At 39.4% G+C, this 26,151-nt stretch overlaps 1 protein-coding gene across 1 annotated transcript in view; it reads left to right on the top strand.

The window, feature by feature from the left end:
- FBN2 (fibrillin 2) overlaps positions 1 to 26,151 on the top strand; it is a 256,715-nt gene that overhangs the window by 204,372 nt on the left and 26,192 nt on the right. The window contains exons 44-56 of the mRNA XM_075067188.1: positions 774 to 899; positions 1,307 to 1,432; positions 2,469 to 2,585; positions 6,285 to 6,413; positions 6,779 to 6,898; positions 15,529 to 15,654; positions 16,924 to 17,076; positions 17,540 to 17,605; positions 17,939 to 18,064; positions 18,194 to 18,313; positions 19,547 to 19,669; positions 20,239 to 20,370; positions 22,802 to 22,927. Of these exons, the coding sequence (XP_074923289.1) occupies positions 774 to 899; positions 1,307 to 1,432; positions 2,469 to 2,585; positions 6,285 to 6,413; positions 6,779 to 6,898; positions 15,529 to 15,654; positions 16,924 to 17,076; positions 17,540 to 17,605; positions 17,939 to 18,064; positions 18,194 to 18,313; positions 19,547 to 19,669; positions 20,239 to 20,370; positions 22,802 to 22,927 (1,590 nt within the window). The remainder of the gene's footprint in view (positions 1 to 773; positions 900 to 1,306; positions 1,433 to 2,468; positions 2,586 to 6,284; positions 6,414 to 6,778; positions 6,899 to 15,528; positions 15,655 to 16,923; positions 17,077 to 17,539; positions 17,606 to 17,938; positions 18,065 to 18,193; positions 18,314 to 19,546; positions 19,670 to 20,238; positions 20,371 to 22,801; positions 22,928 to 26,151) is intronic.

The following is a 26,151-nucleotide window of genomic DNA, read 5'->3' as shown; positions in this document are numbered from 1 at the left end:
TATTACTTTGTTTATTAACTAGACCTAATTTCTAATTTCAGTTCACTGATTTTCAGTTCTGCACTTCTTTTGTTTACCAAGCATGATTTTAACCAGGGGCGGCTCTAAGTATTTTGCCGCCCCAAGCACAGCAGGCAGGCTGCCTTCGACGGTTTGCCTGTGGGAGGTCCTCGGTCCCGCGGATTCGGCAGCACACCTGCGGGAGGTCCACCAAAACCATGGGACCAGCAGACCCTCCACAGGCTTGCCGCTGAAGGCAACCTGCCTGCTGCCCTTGCGGCGACCGGCAGAGCGCCCCCCATGGCTTGTCACCCCAGACACGTGCTTGGCGTGCTGGTGCCTGGAGCCGCCCCTGTTTTTAACACAGCCCCTGAGTTATATTAATAGGCATTTTTGTTTGGAGTAATTTTAGTCTTTTTGTTTTGCTTTTTTCATTAACATATGTTGTTATAGTTATTGTAACATGTCTTGAATTTTTACTTACATTTATAGGTAAGCTTACAATTAGGGTAAATTTGAAGGCCCAGTTATTGCAACAGGGTTTAGATCCATAAGGTCTGATTCTCTCCTAACCCCAGTTTTTCATTGATGGAATTCTATTAACTTTGGTTCATTCTACTGACTGGCTTACACTGGAGCAAGTGAGAGGAAAATCAGGATCAGAATCTCCATTCTCCATGTTATCCTTCCATGGCACTAAAAATATCTGCACTCTAGACCAAATAAATATGTTGTGGTACTTGACATTTGAATTAGGATTCTTTATGTTTCAGATATTGATGAGTGCAGCAATGGAGACAATCTCTGTCAGAGAAATGCAGACTGTATCAACAGTCCTGGGAGTTACCGCTGTGAATGTGCTGCAGGTTTCAAACTTTCACCTAATGGTGCCTGTATTGGTAAGAAATCAATTGATTCCACTGCTTTGCTTGAATCCACTTGTATCTAGCAAATTTACATGTTCCCTGTTGAGATGCAAGAGAAACCATTGTATTTTAGTTTGCCTGTAAGAACTATGTAAAAACTTTATGCTCTAGCCATATTTCTCTGTTCATAATAAGAAGAAACGCCATGAGATTTTAAAACAACTTTCTTGAGGTCAAGCTATTGCTAGAATATGTTTGAGACTTCAAAATGTATAAACAAAAATAAAGTTCCTATAAAAACAGTTTTGTAATGATTCAGTTTTGTTTATGGATAATTCTGAGGATTATTTAAATAATTTACTAACTTTGTAAAAACATGTTTGTGAAAAATGAATGAAAAAAAAATAATGTATGTCATGTGTTTTATATTTTTGTTATAGATCGCAATGAATGTTTGGAAATTCCGAATGTTTGCAGTCATGGCATGTGTGTGGACTTGCAAGGAGGTTACCAGTGCATCTGTCACAATGGTTTTAAGGCATCCCAAGACCAAACCATGTGCATGGGTATGGAATGGATATGGTTTGAGTTATAGACAATAGAGTGTATCTAGAATTTGAATTGTATTAGGAGGTTATACTCCTATTAAAGTACTGATTTCGTATATTAAGTATCAGTTAGACAAATTTGAATTTCCTTTAAGAAAATGCAAAGTGCTTTGGAGTAGCCATAGGGCCACACATCACTGAATAAAATATAAAATCAATGTTTGCAAAGATACGTGATGATGAATGTCTTCATATTGAAGGGCACATAATATGATTAAATCCCTGTTCTCATTGTGCTCATATGGTAATGTGAAAGAGATGTCACTAAAATACATAAATCACAAAACCAAAGGTTCTTGTTCTTGACCTTACGGTCTGTTTGGATTTTTAAAATTGTAGACATTATATTATTATGAAAAGGTAATGCATGTATGCAGTTCCTTTTGTGTCACTGTTTGGTTCATGCTTTGAGAAAACAGCCAAATATAGCTACTGCAGCTTTTGTAAATAAGCCCTGGCTCTAAACAGGAGTTCAGTGTCCCTCTGGAAATATAGACGGTATTCTAATTTTCTTATTATACAAATATTGGAAACTTCTTCATATGCTGCTGTGTGTCCATGTGTGTCTTCCTTTTCTCAATTTTTTTTTTAATTGAATCCCATTCAAATTATTTGTGCAGGGTACTTGGCAACTGACTTGTTCCAAGTCCAAATATCCAAACTTTGATTATTTAAAAAAGTAACAATATTTCAGAACTTGAAACTAACAGTTTATAAAGTTTCAAACATAAATCCTGAAAACAATTGTATATGGTTAAAATATCCCTATAATCCTGCCAACTCTTACAAAAAAATTTCAAGTCTCACCTTTCATATTACAAAAAATAAATTTAAAAATTCTGCAAAAAAGATGAAAACTGCCATTTTTTCTTAAAAACACACTAGAAACTAATACTTGAATAAAGAGCCTTTTCAAGACCCTTTTGAGTGCATACCACATTAACAAACAATTGAGAAGACAAGTTCCTGTCTACAAATGTATTTGTCTTTGCAGATGTTGATGAATGTGAACGCCATCCATGTGGAAATGGAACTTGTAAAAACACAGTTGGATCATATAACTGTCTTTGTTACCCAGGATTTGAGCTCACTCACAATAATGACTGTATGGGTAAGTACTTTAATCCAATCTTTAATTTAATTGCTGCTGCTTTGGTCTCCCATGGGGATGTATTTAAAGAAATGTAAAAAAACCCAAAACCATAGTTGGAACTGATCAGGGTACTAGCAAAGGCAAGGAAGTGCAGAAAATGATACTGGTACCTCATCTGTGCACTTCTGTATATAACACTTTCTCAAGAAATCATTATTTTGGATATCATTTAAAGAATTTTCTTGTTTCATTCTTTAAAAAGATGCAAGCCCTGATTCTTTGGTACACTAGGAGTGCTTTGCAGTCCCAGCCACTGGAGGATTCCTCTGCGTTGAGAAACTTTTGAGTAGTGTAGCCATAGTGGCTTTTGTGCCATCCGCCTCTCTTGGCTTCTGGTGTAGAAGTAAAGGAGGCATGACTGATACTCCGTTACACTCAACTGACCCCCAACTGCTGTGACAGTCGTTGGGGGCCATTGACAGCAGGCATAAATCACATCAGGCTCTGTTCCAGCAGCTTCAAGAGTTGCAAATATGGCTCAAAATATCTTTTGCGTAAGTCCTCACTCCCACTGAACACTTGTGCTGAGCATTCTTCAGCCATAGTAATGATTCTGGGCCATTACTGTAAATTATACTTCTTCTCAAGTTGTAAAAGCACTCTTCCTTATTTACAATGTTGTTTACAATTGCACGTTTGCTCAGTGCATTAATAACATCTAAATTAGTGGTTCTCAATGGTCCCTTGCATCCCAGTCAGCACACAGCTGCGGCCCATATGACATTCTCAGGGCTGTAACTAGGGCGAGGTGGGAGTGGCACCTGACCTGGGCCTAGAACCAGCAGGGGGGTGCAAAAATGGGTGGCACAGAATCAGGCCCAGCAGTGTCAGCCCCTTACCCGAGCAGGACTGGGCCCAACAGCATTGGCAGGAGGCCAGGATGCTCATCACCCCCTACCTTGCAAGATTGCAGGTCCAGTGACCCTGGCTGGAGCAGGCTCCCTGGCACCAGGACTGCAGTGTCAGGTGGACAGGGTGGGTAGCGCAGCTGAGCTGTGTGTCAGAGTACAGATGCAGAGTTGGTGGTGCAGGGGTGGGAGTGCTGGGGCCGTGGGGGTCGCAGGCAGGGTCTGGGACAAGGAGTGGGAGTGCAAGGAGTTAGGGGCCATGGGAGAGGGTGCAGCTGGTGCATGGGGGACGGATTGGTGGCTGGGGGCAGTCCTTGGGGGCGATTGATGCTGGGGGCAGTTGCTGGACAGGGAGGGCTGGATGCTGGAGGAGCAGTCCCTGGGAGGGGCGTTCCACCCTGGAAAGGGCACCCTGTCTCTAGAGGGCAGGCATGTGTGCCAGCCCAGTGTTGGCGGGGGTCTGAATGCTGGGGGAGCAGTCCCTGAGTGGAGGGGCTGGATGCATACAGGGCAGTCCCTGGCTGGGAAGGCTCCCCATCTTTGCAGGCAGGCTCTGGGGCTGTGCTCTCTGGACACTCAGGCCAGCTTTCCGGACGTGAGGGTGGCAGTACACCATGCCATGCTATCCTTACAGTAAATTAATTAATTTTAACAGTGAATTTTTTGCCTTATTTTGCTAGATTAAAATGCTCTTGGTAGACATTTGCCAGTGTTGAAATAAAGGTCCTATACCTATTTGAACCATATTGCTGTCATATAACAAATACTAAAGCTTATTTTTTGTAGATGTACAGGTAGTATATATATTGGGTGAATGCAGCCCACATAACACAGAGAGAGCTGCATATGTGGCCCACAGTGTTAAATAGGTTGAGAACCACTGATTCAAATAAATAATTTTCTTCTTCATTTTGTGTGTTTTCTAAGTTAGCTCACTTTGGTACTTCTTTTCATTCATGTTCAGACATTAGAAAAGTGTTCATGATATCACTTTCTATAAGGTAATTTTTTCTTTTTGCTCAAGTCACATAGCATTCTTCTGGAAACTTGGGTTCTGGACCCCTTCTTGTTGTTATTAAGACTTCCTCCCTTTCCTTTGTACTTCCTACCCCTAGGCTAATAGCTTGTCACCAGCCCACCTCAGATTTTCATAGCTGAACTTCCATACCAGTGTAAAAGAGGGAGTGTCCTCAAACTAGAGAAAGAGGGAAACCCAGGTACCAAGGAAGCAGTCTCTATTGGCCTCCCAAACTCTCTTGCCCTCCCACAATTACTTCACTTACCCACAGTCACCACTGTTTCCAGAGTACAGCTAAGCTTTTGATTGTTTTGTACAACCATGGTTCCTGGATCATCTTTTTTAAGAGGGAGATTAAAGCCTTCCTGGGCTGGAGAACAGACTAGGTCAGTTGACATCCTCTCCTTTAAGGGGGAAGTAAGAGCCTTCACACAGGCTGAACAGGGGGAAAAATGTCTTTTAAATTCCTTCCAACTCCTGGAGAGAACCAAAACACAGTCTATAAATCACTTTTACATCCTTTTCTCCTCCAGCAGAGGGGAAAAAAGCAAAACTTGCTGCACTTGGGCAACAGCATGCAGCTTTAAACAGAACAAAATCCACAGCACTGAACTGAAGTCCCTTCCTTCTGTATGGCAAAATGGCTGTTGATCCACTCCCAGTAGCCCCAGTGGCTATCCTCCTCTCTCATAATGACTCCATGCTGCTTTCAAGGAGGCTAACAAGCTCAAGTTGATTCACAGGCCGGGGTCATTCATTACTATTCGCCTTCCTGGCCTGGAGCCCCATGGCATTCTCTCTCAGCCATGTCCCTGCCCACTGAAGGACTGAATAGCTCATCACAAGGAGATAATAACCAAGTACAAATATTTGAATGGAGTAAACAGCACAGAAAGAGAAAAAATGGTTCATGAGCGGTAACCAGTAACACAGAAATTGCCATACTGCATCAGATCAGTTTTCCATTTAGTTCAGTATTCTGTTATCAACAGAAACCAGTATGAGATGTTTCAGAGGACGGTTGAAACCTCTGCAGTAAAAAATAAGGATTATATACCTGATACAAGCAGCATTTAATCTTCAAGTCTCAAATTAAAATATTTGTAAATAACAAAGCGTAAGTTGTCGCTAGACCAACTAGAATTAACAGTAGCTTCTTATTCTACCTAACACAATCTTTTTCTTCCATTCACCCCATACTTTCCCATCTGCACTGTTGTTGTACACTTGTCTTTTTAAATCTGTGTTACTAAAAGGGCTCTGTAGAGCTAATTGGACATTTCTCAGTGCTCAGTCTCCCACTTATGGGCTCCTGAACTACAGGATCAGCTTGCAGGACACAGGATGATTCATTGCTGACTGCAATATACATTTTCAAAAACGTGAAAAATAACAAAACAAGTTCAGTGAAAACCTGAGCACGTCTAAAATGCCAGATAAAACGCAAAATGCTCCATGTAACATTTTCTTCTCTGTCTGAAGTTAGTATCGCACAAAGAGTCACTTGGCAGCAACTGAACATCTCCATATGCAGTAGCTGATGTAATGCTGCAAGTTTAAAAGTTGTAATACATTATAAAATGCGGTGTTGTTTAAATAGAGCATATTCCTTAATGTACTGAAGTGAGAGTTACTTTCCACTAGCTGCCAACGGTTCCCTTGCTGCTCAGAATTTGTCTCTTCTATGAAATTATATATTGCAACTTTAGTGTGTTTATACGATACTGTGTCTGCATATACATTCTAACTGTTAGACATCTTGGAAAGGCTCAACCTCTTGTTTATTTACAGATATTGATGAGTGCAGTTCCTTCTTTGGTCAGGTGTGCAGAAATGGACGATGTTTTAATGAAATTGGTTCTTTCAAATGTTTATGTAATGAAGGATATGAACTTACTCCAGATGGCAAGAATTGCATTGGTATGTACTAAACCAACCAGAGATTCCAAACTTCTCTGACTTGAAATAAACTGTTGGCCCCATTTAGAACTGGATATTCCGATTGTAATATTTAAGATAAAATATTGAGAACAAAAGATTTACATTAAGAAAATTGGTGGCAAAAGCGTGAGAGTTTAGAATAATGTCATTTGTTTTCCTTTCCCTAGCTTGCTTAAGTCAATGAGGTCAGGAAAGAACCTATAGGCTCATAAAAGACAACCCTCTGGCTTATGTCTCTGTTGTGGATGACTATTATCAGCCATTGTTACATAAACAGAAATAATTCACTGTTGCATTAATTTCAAAATTTTCAAATCCTTATATATTCTATTTATTCTTTTAAGATACTAATGAGTGTATGGCACTTCCTGGTGCATGCTTTCCTGGTACTTGTCAGAACTTGGAAGGGTCATTCAGATGCATCTGCCCACCAGGATATGAAGTGAAAAGTGAAAGCTGTATTGGTAAGGCTAACTGTTAGTGTTACTTCGGAATGATTTACCAATATAGTAGACTATCTGGTGCAAACTTGATGAAAAACATGTAAATATTGTTGATGAAAAGCCTCCTCTATTTTAGCAAGTCATGACGACAAGGAATGGGTAATAAGGAATAAGCAGCAGCCATCAGCAACCATCCTTTTAGTCAGCAGACAAGATATTATGAGGTGTAGTGAGAGAAAAGGATATAAGGACTCTCTTTTTTCATTTTGATTAATGAAAAACATTTTTTTTCGAATGCTCAAAGAATTTACAGTGTCTTTTTCTTTTCCTAATCTTTTTTCTAAATGTAAAAAGAGAGATTATCTACTGAATATATACAGTGACTACAAAAATTGTAATTTTTGGCAAGCAGTGTATTAAACAGCTATTAGAAGTATCTCGTATCACAGAATTGTGAAGTTTAAAAATCTTAAAACTATTGAGCTACTTTTCCCTATGGAAACAGAGTTTTCTAAATCAGTTTCTTATACCAGATGTTTTCTGGTTTTGAGTCTTACAGCCCGTGGGAGCATGTGCATCAAGATTTCAATCCCAAATTCATAGCTGAGATGGCAAAACAGATCTTTGTTTCAGTTTTAGAAGAATATCTTTGAGAACCCTGTTGAAAATCAGTTCAACGCTTTAACGTCACCTTTCTTTTCTTGTTTTGTGGGGGGAAAATACAGAGCTCTGCTCCAATGCAGCAGGGAATTGAAACCATAGTTACCAAATTAGAAACAATACCAAAACAAGTTCAGTCCTCATCAGGAAAACTAAGAGGGCTACCATGAACCGAGAGAGAGAGAGAGAGTGTGTGTGTGTGTGTGTGTGAAGTCAGTGGGAGACTTGTTCAAGTAAGGACTGAAGAAAACCTCTGCTAATACTTCAAGGTTTGGTCTGTAACAATTTAATCTATCTAAATCTAGGAACAGAGGCAGATCTCAAAGACACTGTAGATTTTCCTCTTTTAAAAGTAAGATATATTTTCTAAGATCACAAGTTGTTTGTGCCAGTATCATTCTACATTTTTCAGTTTGCCTGCCGACTTCTTTTGGCTGCTGCTGCTGCCTATATTAACAACTGAGTTTGAGATTAATCCAAATCTGCAGTTATAAAATCCTTCCAAATGAAGGTTGTTGCATCCCAGGAATATCACTGTTTAAGACCATGTTTAATTTCCTCTCAGTGTCTTGTATGTTTTAGGACAACACCACAATAAATGTGTCAAATATTCCCTTTAATCAACTTTTGCAGTTCCAACAAAAAACAGAATTGCAAATTCCTACTTTCTTCATCCTGCTGGGTTAAAAAAATGCTATTAATATTTTGACTAATATCACAATGTTTTGTATTCAGTTTATTTAATGTTGCTTTTCTAATGTGCAGCCTTCTTTGTAATGCTCTTTACTGTATCAGAAATTTGTTTATTATTCTTAATTCAATTCATTTACAGCTGTGCAACTAGAGTTAGATGTGTGAATGAAGGCAGAATTACGCCTGGGGGGTTTCTTTGCCAAATAATTAAAAATTATGCACCAAAAAATTAAAAACTATGCAAAATTCTGCAGATTTTCTTTGTCAAAATAACGCAATATAGTCACACCAGTTTCAATTGTTTTGGTAAGTTATTTAAATTACAATACAGAAAAAAGTCTCTAACTATTCAGCATTTCCTAAACACATGAAAGATAAGTTACAAATACTTGGTAACTAATACCCTGCATTCCAGTTATAATCCTGGATTTTCATTTAAATTACATTACAGAACACCAAACGGGGGGAAAAAAGGTAGAATGTCATTTTAAATTGCTCTGACTTTCACACATGAAAGTCATACATTTTTGCTAATCATTGTCCTTGACCTAGCCGGGTACTTTGGGAAGTGCTTGGTTTTGATTGTCCTGACGTTTTATTGACTGCTTGGTAAATGTTTTATTTGCCCTCAAAAGCCTTTTTTTTTTTTTTTTTTTTAAATGAGTAAGTAAAAATCTAACCTCTTTTGTGCCACTTTGGCGCAGGGGAAAAAGTGAGCAAGCGCATGTATCTTCCGAGCTGATTCCCTTATGTCTTTATAGCTTTACATCACTCTCGCAGTGTAGTGGCTTTAAAACTCTACAAGTTTTTATGCTCCGCGGGAATATTGACTGAGAATGGAACAACTAACTCAACAATAAATTAACAGTGTTCTATGCAGACAGGTTGCACATTTCTTCCAGAGAATGAGATCAATTAACATCAGCAGCACATTAACAGAATGTGTTTTGTTTTACAAGCTTTTTTTAACTAAGAACAAACAGTTTTCAGAACATGAAACTAATATTGTTTTCTCAATTCTAAGAAATTACATTTTACTAGGCAGAGGACACTACACTTCTGCCTCCGGGACAAGTCTTCCTCCTGGATAAAAAAAGACCTGCCCCCTCCTTGCCCCTGGACCACAGTATCAAGAGAGGGGGACAGAGTCTCTGGCTTTGGCCAGCCTTGCCCCCTGACAGTGTCAATGTCTCCCTGCTGCACACACACAGCCCCCCCCCCCCTCGTGATTTGCATCTCTGTAGCTGCTCCAGGCAGGCTGGGCCTTCAGGGAAGAGACACATGTCCCCCCCCTCCCCGATTTCTTTTGCATTTTTCTGCATGGTGGGAACAAATATGTGGGCCATATAAATTCTGCACCCCCACGTTGGCACAGAATTCTGTCAGGAGTACAGTGTGTCTCCATGCATGTGCAATTACATCAGATGTTGTACCATAAGTCAGTAATTATTGAATTATTTTATAAATGTCTTTATTTATCATCATTTTCTTTCAAGACGCAGAGAGCACTTTGATCCTCTAATGAGATTTGATTTGACTAGAGGTCATGAGACAGAGTTACCATGTGCCTGACCCCTGTGAGAAGCAAAGAGTAATTAGGGGAGCTGGTCAGACTTTTAGGTTGACCATCTGGAAATACTCTCAGGCATGCAAAACTTCAGGAACCAGATTGCCTGTTGAAATAAATGTGAGACAATATCTTTTTTATAAATTTTATTAAAACTGTTAAACTAAAATCAAATCACCAAAGATAAGTTATTAATATTAAAATAAGAATACAGTATTACAGCTATCAAATAAGAATCAAGTCAAGCCAGAAACAGGTTCTGAGAGTATCCTATGATGTTTAGAACAGCGGTTAGATCTATGAATTCTGCAGTTGTTTAAGAAGACTTTCCCAGTTGAGAATGTCTGACCTTCTCCAAGAAGTTCAGGTAATGGCTATCACCTTGTCTTTTGAGGGTTTGGATCTCTCTAGTTCCCTGCTGGAGAATCTGAAAAGGACCCGAAACACAAGAAGATCCCTAGAGTTCACTCATTTCACCTAGACTTAATCTTTTAAAGTATGTGACTACTGGGAAATTATCAAAATAATCCATTATAACCAGGTGATCATGTCTTCCCAAAGTTGAGTATGTCAGTTCTAACTTTGCTGCATGAAATTGTGAGTTCATATCGAATCACTGGTTCTTTCTGCTAGGAATCTCTGTACTTCTGAAAAGTTTCACCGTTCTGCTCACCATTTCTTCAATGCTACTATTCATTTGTGGCCAGAATACAACTTCTCCAGCTCTTTTGGTATGGTCATTCCAAAAGTGCTCTTTGTGTATTCATTCCGTTGTTTTTCTTTCTCATCACTCTTTGGGAACCATAATCTCTTGCAAGTGTGTCTGCCATTACGTAGTGGTATCCAAGTTAGAACTTCAGGGTCACAGCATAGTTCTGTATTTTTTTAAGTAGTCACTATATCCTTGATGGTGCTTCTACAAGCCACTTTTTGTGTACTGCAATCAGAGATTTATGATTACTTTCTGCTGTGAAGCTATGGCCATAAAATTGTGAAATCTAGTACATTCATATGCCAGACTTAATGTCTCTTTTTTTCAATTTGCAGATACATCTTCTTTGCAGCTGTGATAGCCATACATGCATACGAGACTGGTAATCAATCAGTTCCATAACACTGTAATAGCACAGGGACATGTGGAGAGTTTGATGTCTTTCAGGGACCCAGAAAATTGCAGCTCTGGAGCTATCATCAGAATGTTGTTTAAATTGTTGTACTCTCTTTTGTGCTCTGGCATCCATGCCCATTATGGTACCAGTGTTCACTTTCATGCCTGCTAGATTCTCTAACATCTGTCTCATAAAGTGAAATATTTCTGGAGCCTAATATATTCCAAAAGGCAGTTTTAGGAAGCAGTATCTGCCAAATGGTGTGTTGGAAGTGCAGTTCTCCTTTGTTCCTATGTGTGCTCCACCACAGAATGTGCATGTGTTTGTGCGCTCTTGCACAGAGATTTTACTAAACAGAGTCCACACCTGCACTCTATATATCCGTGGAATCTGATGCAAGGGTATACAGGGAGAAGCAGACATACCACTGCTCCAGTTCCTTCTCAACTGCCCTTTGCTTGAGACAGAGCATAGTGGAGTCCACTGTTAATAAGTATTTTATTTGTCTTCCTAATTGTTATATTTGTTTTTTATTTGCTTTAGCACATTTGTGTTTCTGCCCCTCTCCCCCGATCACTTTTCTTTGCGGTTAGGATCTTTTACCCTCACTCCTGTTGTCTACAGCCTCCCTGCTTGGGTTATGCCAAAGACCCAATGTTTTCAAACCCTGCAGAGCTGCCACAGGTCTTTCCCCCTCAGCAACAAGCATCACAGCTGCCTTTCTAGAATTCAGGGCAGTTCGCTGTAAGTGCCAGTTTTTTCTCAGCTCAGTCAAGGTAATACTGGACAACAGAGCAGCAATGTACTATATAAAATGTTGGGTGCAGGTGGGGAGCAAGATCCTAATACTTATGTGCAGAATCGCTAAGACTGTGAAACTGGAGCTTATCCCATTGCGTAGCTAGCTCAGTGGTCTACTTTCCATGCCCGCAAAACACCATATCAAATTCCCTGAGCAGGCACTTTCACCAAGCGCAGCTTTGTGATCTGCTTCTTTCTCTGCAACTGTCTTTTTGCTTTCCTCTCGCAGTGCGTCTCCTGATACAGGACTTGGGCACCATAATCCACCCAATCTGTTAAATCTGCACCCCAGGGCCTGGTTCCTCATGGTTCTCAGGCATAGAACTGGGCTGTTATCTCAAAGTTCAGTCTGTACTTCTGAGTAGTAGGTAACCAGTCATGAGGAGGCACATTCAAGTCTGTTGTAAGCATGAAGGGGGAGGGGGGTCAATTCATGAGTATGCCAGGGTGCCAATTATATTTTGAAAGCTGAAGTCTAACAAATTAGGATTGCCACTATATAATAGAATCCAATAGGATAACTGCTTCTTATTGAGTCCAGGGAGCGTTAGCTTACTAGATCAACTTTTAACTTGAACAGTATTTCTCAAATCAGGACACTTGCTAATTCTTAACCAACAACAATTTATTAATTCACCTCAGAACCACATAAATACATAAAAAACCGTTCACCACTCAGATGTAGACACAACCATTTGTATATGCTACACACAGAACACAGACCTGCAAGAAATTGTCACACATAAGAGTTGAGGCTCAGAAGTTATAATAAACAACAATGCAAATTACCAAGATTTCTTATTACATTAACTTATCAACAATTCTCAGTTATTTAGTACCTAACACATTTTTCACATGTCTAAGGGTAGACTTGTCTTTAAGGCACTTCGAAGAGTGTGGTTACTTCTCTTTGACTACACTGGTCCAAAGGGGCACATTTTGAATATTAAAAGTGATTGCTTAAAACAATTATTTTCAATCTCAATTTTCAATTTGCTTGGATTTATAAAGGAGTTAAAATATAAAATGTTTACACTTGAATTCTCACTAGAGAGTGTAGACTCAGCAAGATAACCCACAGTTATATATATTAACAGATAGAAGGGGAAATACAGACTTTGAAATAAAAATCTCACCACTTCTTCTTATCCTCTTAACCCTGGGATGGGGGAAGAGTCCTTTCCACACAGCTGGTCTGGGCGTCAGGCACATTTAGGATTGTGTTCTTCTTGTGTTAGGTTCTGTCAGTTCTCTTAAGCATATGGTGACCTCAGTTTTATATACCCTAGTTTCAGGGTTTGTTGGAGGAGGACACCCTCTTATTCTTACTAGATACTTGCAAAGTTAGTGGTTGGGTTTTATGCAGTGTAGTTCTAGTCAGTCCCAGGATATTAGAGAGACAAGGTGAGTGAGGCAATACCTATTATAACAGGTAATACCAGCTCATGTGTGTTAGCTAATCTTATCTGCTTGCAGAATGACTCATTCACTTCCTCTTCCTGATTTGGTGGTCTATAATAGACCCCCACCATGATATTGCTACTATTCTTTTTCCTTGTTATTCTCACCCAGAGACTCTTGTTAGGTCTGTCGTTCACTTCCCCTTGGACCTCGGGACAAGTGTATACATTCTTGATGTACAGCACATCCTTTTTCCCCATACCTATCCTTTCAGAACAAGCTATATCCTCAATGCTGGTACACCAATCATGGGAGTTGTCCCACCAAGTCTCTGTGATGCCAATTAATGTACCATGACTTCTGGTTCATCCTGCTTGTTCCCCACACTGCTGGACTTTACATACAGGCATTGAAGATATTTTGCAGACTGCCCTGTTGCTTTTCTTTTTTGCCTTTTTAATGCACTTGTGATTTCTAGCCCCTTCCCCTTGGCTTCGTTACTTGAGTCTAGATGTACATGGGCCGGATTTTTGTCACCGTCTCCCATAGGACCTAGCTTAAAGCTCTCCTTATCAGGTTAGCCAGACCACATCCAAAGATGCTCTTCCCAGTACTTGATAGATGGAGCCCAGCCCAGCACAGTAATCCTCTTTCCTGGAACATCAGCTTATTATCAAAGAAGCCAAAGCCCGCCCACCAACACCACCTGCATTGCCACACATTTACTTCATCAATTCGATGGTCGTTGCCTAAGCCTTTTCCTTCAATAGGGAGGACGGACAGGAACACCATTTGTTCTCCAAACTCTTTCATCCTTCTTTCCAGAGCCATGTAGTCTGCAGTGATCTGCTCAAGGTCATTCTTGGCAGCATCACTGGTGCCAACGTGGATAAGTATGAAGGGGTAGTATTCTGAGGACTTGATGAGTCTTTGCAAACTATCAGTCACATCCTGAATTCTAACTCCAGGCAAGCAGCATGCTTCTTAGGATTCCTGGTCTGGATGGCAGATGGATGATTCTGTCCCCCTTAGGAGAGAATCCGCAACCACCATCACCACCTTTCTCCTCCTCTTGGGAGTGGTGGTCATGGAACCCCCAATCCTTAGGACAATGCATCCCATGCCTTCCAGTCAGCGGGGGTCTCCTTCTTCTCCTTTTCCTCAGATGACCCTACCAAGGCATTCTCAGCAATAGTACCTGTGCAGAGAGCCTGAAAGTGGTTGATTACCTCTATCTGCACTGGGGGTATATTGGTTCTCCTCTTTTTCTTCTTCTGGAGGAACATGCTGCCAACTTACTTCCTTGTTCTTCAGTCCCCCTGTGCTGTCCTCTCCAATTCTTTGGCATGCTGTGCCCACAGTACCAAATCCAGACTTCTATCCAGGAAGTCTTCATTTTCTTAGATGCAATGCAGGGTTATTACATGGGTCTCTTTTACTCTAACTTTTTCTTCCAGTATGGAGACCAGATTGCACTTTGTACAGAAAAAGTCATTTCTGTTGTCCAGGAGAAGATGGCACATCTCTTGAAGGTCTCAACAGCCAGCCTCACTATCTATATTTCCTACCTTGTAATGTATCAAGAGCCTCTTCAGATGTATTTATTGCTCGCAGAAGCCTGAAAGGCAAAATCCTGTGTAGGCTCTCCCCATATGTGAACTCTCAGGCAAACTCCCTCTGTTTGCTTCTTCTCTGTTCATATCTTACTTCATAACTAAACTTAAAAAGTATTTGTAGTAGAGTAAAAATTCCTTTATTTTTCTTTGTTTAACTTATGACATGTTTAAACATACCTAGTTGTGTGTTTTTAAATAAGTGACTGAAAGTGAAGAGTTTAAAAGAAACATTTGTATATACTACAAATCAACAGTGGCTACAGAAAACATTCGTAAATATTAATGTGTGCATATGCCATAGGGGCTCCATTCTTTCTGAAGTCAGGCGAGAACATTTAGAATGCAGTTTCAGGTTTAGACTCACTCAGAACTTGAAAAAACCCACCTTTTTTTAACTCTTCTTTGGCTGTTTCATGTTTACAAAGAATCTTTTTCCCCTTGTCCTAAAATATCTATCTGCTCCCATTGTGGTTTGAAAACATTTAACAATTATAGTATGAATAAGACAATAAGACATGCCCAAAGTGCGCCAAAGTGACGTCTGATGGCACAGGAATGATACACATTCAGAAGACAAAAAGCAGACACTGTTAGAACTGTAAGGGATAATGAAACCCAATAAACAAGTGGAAAATTATACATTTCAGTCACTATTTTAAAAAGGAAAGAAGGGGGAGCTTTTTTGTGTCTGTTTTTCTCCTTGAACAGAGTACTGAAGTCAAATCTTTTTTCAGATATCAAAGAAATACATAAAATTGATGCCAAGTGGGCTAATGATGAATCTTTTCTCCTACTATTTGGCAGATATTGATGAGTGCAATGAAGACCCCAACATCTGTCTCTTTGGCTCCTGCACTAATACTCCAGGAGGCTTTCAGTGCATCTGTCCCATAGGCTTTGTGCTGTCTGACAATGGACGAAGGTGTTTTGGTAAGATGCAGGGTTAAACTGACAGCAGTAGTTAACAAACTTTGCAAGAAGAGAGGGGACTATGTACTAACGTCTCACAAGTTGTCAGGATTGTTGGCACGTCATGCTATTATTACAAGTTTATGATGTTAAAAATAAGTTGATTAGGTCCTCCCAGCAAAATAAATGTTTGTCACATGGTGCACCATGCTCTACAGAAGACAATAAATCTCTCTTACCTTCTAATACAACTTAGCAATATGACCAGTAGTCATTGTTCTCTTTAATCCTTTTTATAAAACTAAAGACCTCATTGGTTCTTTTAAGGGTGGATTCCCTGCCCAGATGTGCTCCCTTTGTGCCACAGTGTATGAGCTTCTACACCTTTCTTGCTACAGCCCTTAGCACTGGGATGCCATTCACCTCTGCCAAGATGGTGTACAGTCCTGCTGGAACTAACACGGGACCAGGGTCTAGGGCAGATAATCACGGAACTATAACCAGCTTCCTGATAGCACCGTGCTTTGCTGCATCCAGCAAATGCTAGGGGTATGACAGGAAACTTGCCTCAAAATGTTGCAAGAAATCCTTTTCTTTTTATACTCCAAAAATTCTTGTTTACTTGTTTGAAAACTACATTTGAGTCCTGAGCTCAGTTCCTTGTTCCCCAGGCTGGCAGAGTCTGGGGCTATGTGGAGCTGTCATCTGTAAAGGCAAGAGCGGAGGTATTTTTTGCTTGTGTAATGATGGTCCTTGCTGTCCCTCAGAGGGTGAATAATGTGCAAGAAAGTCATAGGCCTGGTCTACACTAAAACGTTAGACTGACACAGCGATGTTGCTCGGGGTGTGAAAAATCCATATCTCTGAAGGGCGTAGCTAAGCCAACCTAACCCCCACTGTAGCCAGTGCTAGGTCTATGGAAGAATTCTTCCATTGACCCTAGCTTCTGCCTCTTGAGGAGATAGGTTACCTACGCCGATGGGAAAATCCCTTCCCTCGGTATAGGTAGTGTCTACACTGAAGTGCTATAGTGGCACAGCTGCAGTCCTCACTTCAACACTGAATGCAGCAAAAAGCAGTTGTGCATAACTGGGTTGGTATCCTGTTGTCCGAGTGGGAGATGTATTCCCTAATATAATGGGGAAAACTCAGGCCTAGTATTATCCCTTTCATTTTCAGATACAGTTTTCTCTTATCAGGTAGGAGCCTATCATATAGTATGTGTGAGTTTTTTACTTACCCCGCTTTTTACTGTTGCTTTTTTTTGTTTGTTTGTTCTCACTTTTCTAGATACCCGGCAGAGCTTCTGTTTCACTAACTTTGAAAATGGGAAATGCTCTGTCCCAAAGGCTTTCAACACCACCAAGGCAAAATGTTGCTGCAGTAAGATGCCAGGAGAGGGATGGGGTGACCCTTGTGAGCTCTGCCCTAAGGAAGAAGAAGGTATGCATCGTGGTTTATAATAAGTGTAGGAAAAGAATGAAATGTGAAGGCAAAAAAGTGCCTCTGCACAGCAGTAAATTAGCCTCCCACAGTAGTAGGGGGAAAGGCAAAATGTGGGTTAGTGCCCAGAAACACAAAAGCCATTACTGGCATTTGTTTTGTTACCCTACTGTTCGGTTTACACTAAACAAACTGAGGGGGGGACACATTAAATGATTATGTGCTAAGAAAGCTGCTCTATAGGCTCTGACACGATTACTCAGGCTTATTACTAGTAAAGGGTGTTGCAGCTGAAACTAGCAAGAAGGAAAAATACAACTCAATAACAGGGAAAGTATATGGTAAGAATATCTATCCAAAATGCTCTCTCTTTCATGGGTGTTAAATTAAATTCAGCTGCCTTAATGGTTTTGATCACTTTCATCCATGTTTGTTTATAATTGTTTAAAATGTTCCTCTACAGTTGCTTTCCAGGATTTGTGTCCCTATGGCCATGGAACTATCCCTGGGATTGATGATACACGGGAAGGTATTGCTTTATTTCTGACACAACTTAGAAAATCTTTAATTCCCAGTTAAGTGAGGCGCCATTGAGTAATGCTGTTTTGTTCCTTCTGGTAAAGCTTTTTTATTTTTTTGTTTTGTTTTAAAGTGTGACAGAAGTTTCGGGACACTGAGAAAGCTTACAAGATATATTCTGTTTTTGAAACTGCAGAGTTATATTTTGGCCCAAGACATATAGAACAAGATGTTTACTTTTTGGTCATTTCCTGCTTTTCATTAGAAATGTAATATTTAATATAAAAAACAGTCAAGTTTGCGAGCTGAAAGATTGCAGTTTACATGGTTTTCTATTTTTCAGATGTCAATGAATGTCTTGAGAGCCCAGGCATTTGTTCAAATGGTCATTGTATCAACACTGACGGATCATTCCGCTGTGAGTGCCCCATGGGATACAACTTAGATTACACTGGAGTGCACTGTGTGGGTAAGTTCCGACTCCATATTAGGCAAACTGTATTGCAAGGATAGCAATGCTTAAAGGTCATAAACTTAAAATACCACTTAGCCTGTGTCCCAGTTCTCTTAAGTGTGTGTTTTACTTATTTCATCCTAGATACTGATGAATGTTCGATTGGCAATCCATGTGGAAATGGCACATGCACTAATGTGATTGGTAGTTTTGAATGTAACTGTCATGAAGGGTTTGAGCCAGGCCCAATGATGAATTGTGAAGGTAAATTATGATTTTCTCCTTTTTACATCCTCTTTTTCCCTTATATTTAAAGTATTTTATTTCCCATCCAGCTTTCACACTATTGTAGTGTGGATATTGGGTTTTTATGACGAAGTCAGAGTTATAAGTTAAAAGGAATCTCTCCTCTTGAAATATGGCAATGAATAATAAAGCCTAGGGTTCTGAAATGAGCTGTGTAAAATGTTGCAAAAATAGCACTTTTCATGACTAGCTAGTGTGTGGTGGGTGCGGTGTAACCCTGCTAACATTCCTTTTGAAGGAAGAGTTTTCTCCTCACCCAGCTCTAGAGAAATATGTTGCCTAGGAGAAGTATTTCTAATAACTGAACATCTTAAATTTCCTCATCAATACATTGTAATGGCCATTAACATGGCATATGAGTGCAGATAAGTATATTTATTTTATTAGTCAAATATGCAGCTTGTTAGTTTTTTCCCAAATTTTAGGGTGTGGCCTCCAGAGATGGAGGGAGAGAAGGGACATAAATAGGCTACTCAGCTGTTCTCCAGAGTCTCAGCTTTCATTTGAAAATAAGGGTCTAGCTGTTATAGTTGTAAAGAAACACTCTGGTAACATTTCCCATGGTTAATTGGTTCAAAAGTGTTTGCCTGAGTTTGCAGAGAACCTGACACAATAGCTTTGGAATGTGACTTGCCCCATTCATTTCATTGGGTGCTAAGTCAAATGCCACTAATAATACTTTAATTGTCAACATTAACTATTTCGCTGCTCAACAAAACATGTAAGAAACCAGAGAGAGGATCACATTATGAAGATCCATTCATTTTGGTTAGGGCTTTAAAAACATATGGTGGGTTTGAAGGAAGCAGTGATTAGTTTATTTTCCTGAGTAGGGACTCAACTTTCAAACTTGGGAAATGCAGGCTTATCACATTCTTGAAAAGACTGTCTGTTGTAAATAGTGTCATGCAGTAAAATCTCAAACCAAACCAAAATACAAAACACCTGCAACTCTAACCTTAAAGGCAGCTTTAGAAGTGTATGTTATAAAATTCAGTATGTGAGAGGATACATTTATTTCTTGTTTATGCTGCTTCAGAAATACACAAAAAAAATTCCCAGGATGAAGCATTGATTTCTAACACTTTTTAGATGGTAACACAGAAAATATGGGTATAAAGAAAGTTCTAGTGGTGCTATTACAATTAAACTGGAACATAGCATTCAGTCTCCCTTTTCTTTACCATTCAGACATAAATGAGTGTGCTCAGAACCCTTTGCTGTGTGCTTTTCGGTGCATCAACACTTACGGTTTCTATGAATGCACCTGTCCGGTTGGCTATGAACTGAGAGAAGACCAAAAGATGTGCAAAGGTAATTAACTTAAAGAAGTTTTAGAAAGTAATGGCTATTGAAATGTAATTTTTTCCCCATGCCTGTTACCCAGTAATAAAGTACAGTCAAAAGTTTTTTCAGTGCATCCTATATCCAACCTTTTTAATAAAAATGTTGCAACAGGACCTACCATATGATGTACCAAATTGATACACTCAGCATTGTGTCCAAGACAGAATATCACCTGGTGGGCCTTGTTGTCTGCGCTTGCCACAAAAACTTGGATCAAGATGGAGCATTTCATGCTGGAACATGTCCTCTCTGTGGGTTATACTGTAACAGTGTTAAAGATGGAGGTAGCTGCTATTTGCTTAATTTTATACAAATTAGGAGTGGCTCTCAGGCTTTTGATTAATTGCAGAGCTCACATGCCCCCCAATCCTCCCCAAGTAGCCTGTCACCTAATTTAGTCTTAATAAAAAATGTTTGCAGTTAAGAAGAAAAATAAAAATTATATTTTCTGAATAACAAATACTAGAACCTGCAAGAAAGCATTCATGCTCGGTCTTTTTTACTTGAAATAAAACACATACTACATTTTTTTTCAGATCTGGATGAATGTGCTGAAGGTCTTCATGATTGTGAATCAAGAGGCATGATGTGCAAAAACTTGATTGGCACCTTCATGTGTATCTGCCCTCCTGGAATGACCCGTAGACCTGATGGAGAAGGCTGCATGGGTAAGGCTTGGGAAGGGAACACTTCATATATTATTCCAATATTAAAATGAAAAGTCAATATACAAGTACATTTGGAAAATAACTACAGACAGTCCCTGACTTACGCAAGCGTTCCTTTCCGGAACAATTTGTGTAAGTCAGGAACGTATACCCAACAATTACTTGGGGGATGGGGGGAGCTTACAGAACTTATGGAACTTTTTCCATAAATCCAGATTTGCGTGAGTCGGGTTTGCGTAACCCGGGGAGCGTTTGTAGTCAGAACATTCTTTGGTTAGGTGTTAGAATTCTATACCTCTTTGAAAAGTAATTGAGATAACCAGAGACACATTTCTCGCAAGCAGTCCAAGATCACCGAAAGGGTGGGAATTTTTAAATAGAAAGAGTTACAGAAAATTTACTTTGTGTTGTATGCTTGACAGTGGAGTATTGGTATAAAGTTGTTACTCTGACTTTGAGCCAACTTCAATTATCTTTTGGAAAAAGCCAACTCCTTAAAGGAGAAAGATTTATACGAACTGAAGAGAAAGCAGAGTACCTGTGACTTGGTTGTTTTCTGCATTGAAGGGGCTAATTTTCTACACAATTTTACCCATCCAAACCTGCTCCTAAAATGATGAATTATTGAATTGTAGGGAGATCGCCCGTCATAAATGGCAGCTAGGTGCTAATTAATTACACCCTTTGCTACCTGATTGTGGGTTTAGATAAAGTAATTAGAGGCACAACTCCTCAGAATTGCATCTGCAATATTTTGTAGGGACAAAAACACAACATTGCATCTGTGCTCAGCTACATATACCCAAACATCTGTTCATGAGGATGGAGACACAATGCCTCTTGCACCTTCCACTTGACAAGTCTACTCTAACCCTGTTCCATCCAGTCTTTTCTTGTTTTAGGGCTTGATTCTCTAATCTTTACAGTGAGTAATTCTTACACAAGAAGTCCTAGTGAACTCGGGACTACTTATCATAAATAAGACTTAGGGTCTTAGGTCTAGATTTGTTTCTTTTTCTGTGTGGCCTTCCTTTGCTTTCGGTGCACAGGGTTGTAAGAATTAAATCTTAAAATTACTCTGACGATCCATTAAAGCCTTAATTAGCTAGCCAAAAGGCATCTCTTTTGATTGTTCTTTAAATATGAATAATAAAAGTAGAAGAATTATTGTAGATAGATAAGAAATGATATATTTGCAAAAATTATATTAATTGTGGAAAAATTATATTTATTTATCCAGCTTTTTCAGAGTTAAGGGGTAATAATCTAGAGCAAAATATGAAAATTTTGCTCCAGCCATCAGCAGCAAAGAATTCATAGAAATTAAAATCCACCAAAATTCAGAATAATTCTCTCATCTTATGATGAATAGGCAAACAGCTTCCCTTGACCATTACTGTAATTTGTTTAGAAGGAAAATGGATAGATCTCGCCAAGTGCTGCTGTGTCTGGAATCAGAATTTTTCCCTTGCAGTGTCACAAATCCATTGCCTATTCTGAAGCTTTCTATATTGACAAAGAGTACTGGAATTTACCTCCAAGTTTAAAAAAAAATAAAAATCTTTAGTTCTCTTCAACATACATCCCGGTGAATGTGTTCAAGAGAACAGTAATAATCTTCTCTCAGCAGCAGAGTAAAATCTCTTACAGAACTATTCTTATTTTATTGTGCATTCAAGGAAAACGGTCTTCTTTCATCATAAAGCATATCAGTCTATTTGCTAGTAAGAAATCAAGAATTGTGCTTTTATAGGAGAGATGGCTGTTGGATTCAAACTTACCTCTGTTTTTGCCCTGAGCAGCCAAACCTCCCAGTGTTCTTCTTTTAAGCACCTATGGAAATTACTGTATCAATTTGTTTTTTGCAAGCTAACATGGGAAAAAGAGCGAGCAGACACTTTGGGATTTTAAACCTTATTTTAGGAAAGGCACCTAAGCATACTTCATTCTTACTGATGTCAGTGGGACTTAAGCATGTGCTGAGGTGCCCTTCCTGAACAGAGAGACTTTATAGAATCATGTCATGTGACATAATCTTTAACTATTAATTTTCTGTTTCTTAATGGCTCGCACTTTTATTTTGAATGACTTGATTAGTGTATAAAATTTCATTTTATTGCTAATTGCTGGATTCATCTAAAACTTACTATAATTGGTAGGAAATTAACAAGGTTTATCTTTCTGAAGTTGTTATATTTTTCCATACCTTCTTAAAAGCACATACTGTGCTGAGCTCTCAACAGAACAGTGAACATCAGCTTTTGGAGGCTTACTCAGCTGTCTTTTGGCCACCGCATACAAATATATTAGTTACCAAAATGTTTGAATTTTCTTTGCCTGCTGAGTAAATAACTGACAGTTTTTAATCTGTCAATTCAGAAAAGTTTTGAATCACATTTATTGTATGTATATGTGTGATATTTTTGTAAAGATGAAAATGAATGCCGTACCAAGCCAGGTATCTGTGAAAATGGTCGCTGTGTGAACATTATTGGAAGCTACAGGTGTGAATGTAATGAAGGATTCCAGTCAAGCCCATCAGGCACTGAGTGCCTTGGTAAGTTGATTTCCTTGACGTGCATTTTGTGTTACATGAAAAAGTATAAACTCTGTGCAATGATACTTAAATAAAAAATATTTTATGCTTGCTGCTTGCTAAGATTTCTACCAATAATGCAGACCTCGAGTACTTCACATCTCTTGGCTGTGTGTATAATAGATTAAATAATGATCCTTGATCTGTTTTTCAGGATTAAGATAAATTGAGTTTTCAAAGAGAAAACAATTATTTATTTTATTTCTGGAAAAAGATGATGATTAATATAGCCAGGAAAAATGGTAGTTTCATGATGAAGGAAAAAAGTTTGCATATAGGGTAAGCGAGGCTGATGCTAATGTTAAATAACAAATCTCACATTAAGAGCAAAATATTTCTAATTATTCCACTTATGAGCCAGATACTGCTGCTACAGAATTTGAATGTTAGATCTGTTATACTGTACAGTTGTGTGTAAAAAAATATATTCAAATCATTACTTTTCAGTAACTATTTTGATCCATTTTTTCCTAACTCGCTATTTTGCTAAATGGAGATTATTATAGTATGAACATTTAAAGTAAGAACAGGAAATGTTACTGGCAAAATTCTATATGTCATAGGCTCTAATTTCAGTCTTTAAATGAACACTTTAAAGAAATTCTAAACAATTAAAAGGAAGCTAATACAAACTTGAAGGATCTTATGCCTACCTGGAAACAATTTTAGGATAGTCTAATAACCTAAAGAGGAAGGCAAATGAATGCAGTCGCTGATAACTTGGGAGAGGGGCAGGAGCGGTTGAGGAAGCTCTTACTGCATGCTGAAGAAAGGAGAGTAACTAGAGTTGTTAACTGTCGGAGGGGGGGCTTAGTTTGGTAGAATCTAGTAACTTCTGGAAGATAGCAGGGCTTCTGATAATATTTGGGATTTTTTTCAGTCTTCATGGTGTTGAATTCACAAAGGAGTTTCTCATTTTAACTAGTAAACATAAAAGTTCATACCATTCAATAGAGCAAACAACTGGTTATTGTTCAATATTTTGGTGATTACCAGACATCAGGGTATGAATTTATCTGATTAAAAATGCTTAACATTTTAAGAAGTGATGCGGGGGGGGAAAGCAATTGAATGAACTGAAGTAATGAAACCAGATAATTCTTCTAAAGCAAACTACAATTGTCAAGAATTGTTGAGTCATTAGGATTTATGCTTCTCCCAAAAAATGCAAGAAATCAGTTTCTTTAAGAGTAAATGTGCCACTGAATGAAACTGGGTTTCACGATCCTGCTTGTGAAATATTTTCAAGGGAAACATCTTCATCCAAATGTAGTTGCAGTGATAATTTAAGTTCCTGTTCTGAACCTATGAGCAGATCTTCAGCATCGACACAACCACCAGCAGCATCATGACTGATTCAACAGGTGGACTGATATCCCAGCTTTCCCATCGTACACAGGAAAATTCCACGCTAGTGACAAAGGGGACTAAGACTAGGTGCTGCAACATCTGACTTTTAGACACCCTGCTGCCTAGTGAAATCTGCCACACTCACTTAGGCACCCGGGCTGTCTACACTACACACTGGAAAAGTTAGAGCAGGGTCTCCCATTAACTAGCCAATATGATATGCTGATGAATGGGAAGTGGCCTAAGCCCTGCCTCTCAAAGAGAGTTAGATGCTTAAATAGGAGGTGCCTCCCTCCAGTTGGGAATTTCAGCTATAAACTTTCACTTGGATTTAGGGCTGACCTGGCTTAGGTGCCTGAGTACAAGGAGGGTATGTGGTGGTGCTTTTAGTCAATTCTGCCAATGGATAGGGCACTCACCAGAATGTTAGAGACCTAGACTCAAACCCCTGTTCTGCCTGGTGTGGAGAAGGGCTTGGATTCCAGGTGCTCCACCTCCCAGGAGAGTGCCCTCACTATGGGATACTCTGGGATGGGTCTCTTCTTAATTTCTCCTGTTAGGGCACTCACCCAATGGAGGAAGATCTGGGTTCAACTCCCTATGCCAATGAATATTTAAATATTTACAGGAACACCCCCACCTCCACATGCCTACTGGATCAAGCCTTGAGAATTAGATAGGCATGGGAATGCCTAGTTTGTCACTCCCACTGGGGCTTAGGTGTGAATGAGGCACTAGGCATCAGGACTCAGGTGGTTTTGTGCATACCCAGCAACAGAAGTGCAGGCACTTGAGGTGACTATCAGTGGAATCAATGCCTAGGGACTTCAGGAGCCTGTAGGGTTAAGTTGTTAATCCCCCCTCCATCTGCTATCTAACTTTTGGATTTGGGCACCTAAAGTAGCAGATAGGTGCCTAAATCCCTTTGTGGGACTAGCCCTCCGTCACTAAATTTGCATTTAACTACCATAAGTACTTGAAATTTGCATTGAGAATATGAAAACCTTTGCTCAAAATGCAACACATAAGACCAGCGTTCCCTGTGGTTCACAACATTATCAGTATCAGCTCTCCCATTCAACCTGGCATTAAAATGATGGTGCTGGTAGCAGACTAGAAAAAGGAAGGCATATGTGCATCTCTGCTTGGATGCCTAGCTAATAAGAGCCAAGAAAAAACACCAGAGGAGGGAAGCCCTTGCCAGGATATGCTTTCTACTAGAGAACCATGGACAGATCATCAGCCGGAAGAGCTGATGAGTTCTGTCTTGGCAGCTAGTGTTACCCAAGTCTAGTTAAACACAAAAGCCAGCAGATCTTTCTTAAAACAGGAGCGGCATCTGAAGCTGCAATCCCAGAATCAAGTCCTAAAGATGTCGCAGCGTGCATTTAATCTCCCACTTAGGTGGTCAATTATGAATCCAAAATAACACATTTTACGAAAAGTTAGGAAACAGATTTTGTAGTTACTATTACATGCTGATTCAGTATATTCTGGCACTCTGCTCTGTGTAATTTCTTTCTGGACGTTCTTTTATTATCAAATGAAGTACAGCTGCAAGATCTACTCTGGAGCAATATTCATGGTAATACAGTACATAGTAAAACACGTTACAATGCAAATAAGTGAAATCGTAGCTGTATTTAATGGAGTTTTTGCATTAAAAAAGGATTGTTATTTTTTTCCTACTTATTGTATAACCAGTTCCATATAAATTGTTATCAGAGTGTTGATTCCATAACAGAGCAATAACATTCAAGGCGCAGGGCACTTCTGAAGTTTAGTGACCAAATGGAACGAGGATGGCTCAAGCTATTAATCCCAGCCCAGCATCA

Source organism: Chelonoidis abingdonii, chromosome 6 (genome assembly GCF_003597395.2).
Source record: "Chelonoidis abingdonii isolate Lonesome George chromosome 6, CheloAbing_2.0, whole genome shotgun sequence".
Lineage (NCBI taxonomy): Eukaryota > Metazoa > Chordata > Testudines > Testudinidae > Chelonoidis > Chelonoidis abingdonii.
This window is presented reverse-complemented; position numbering and strand designations above follow the sequence as displayed.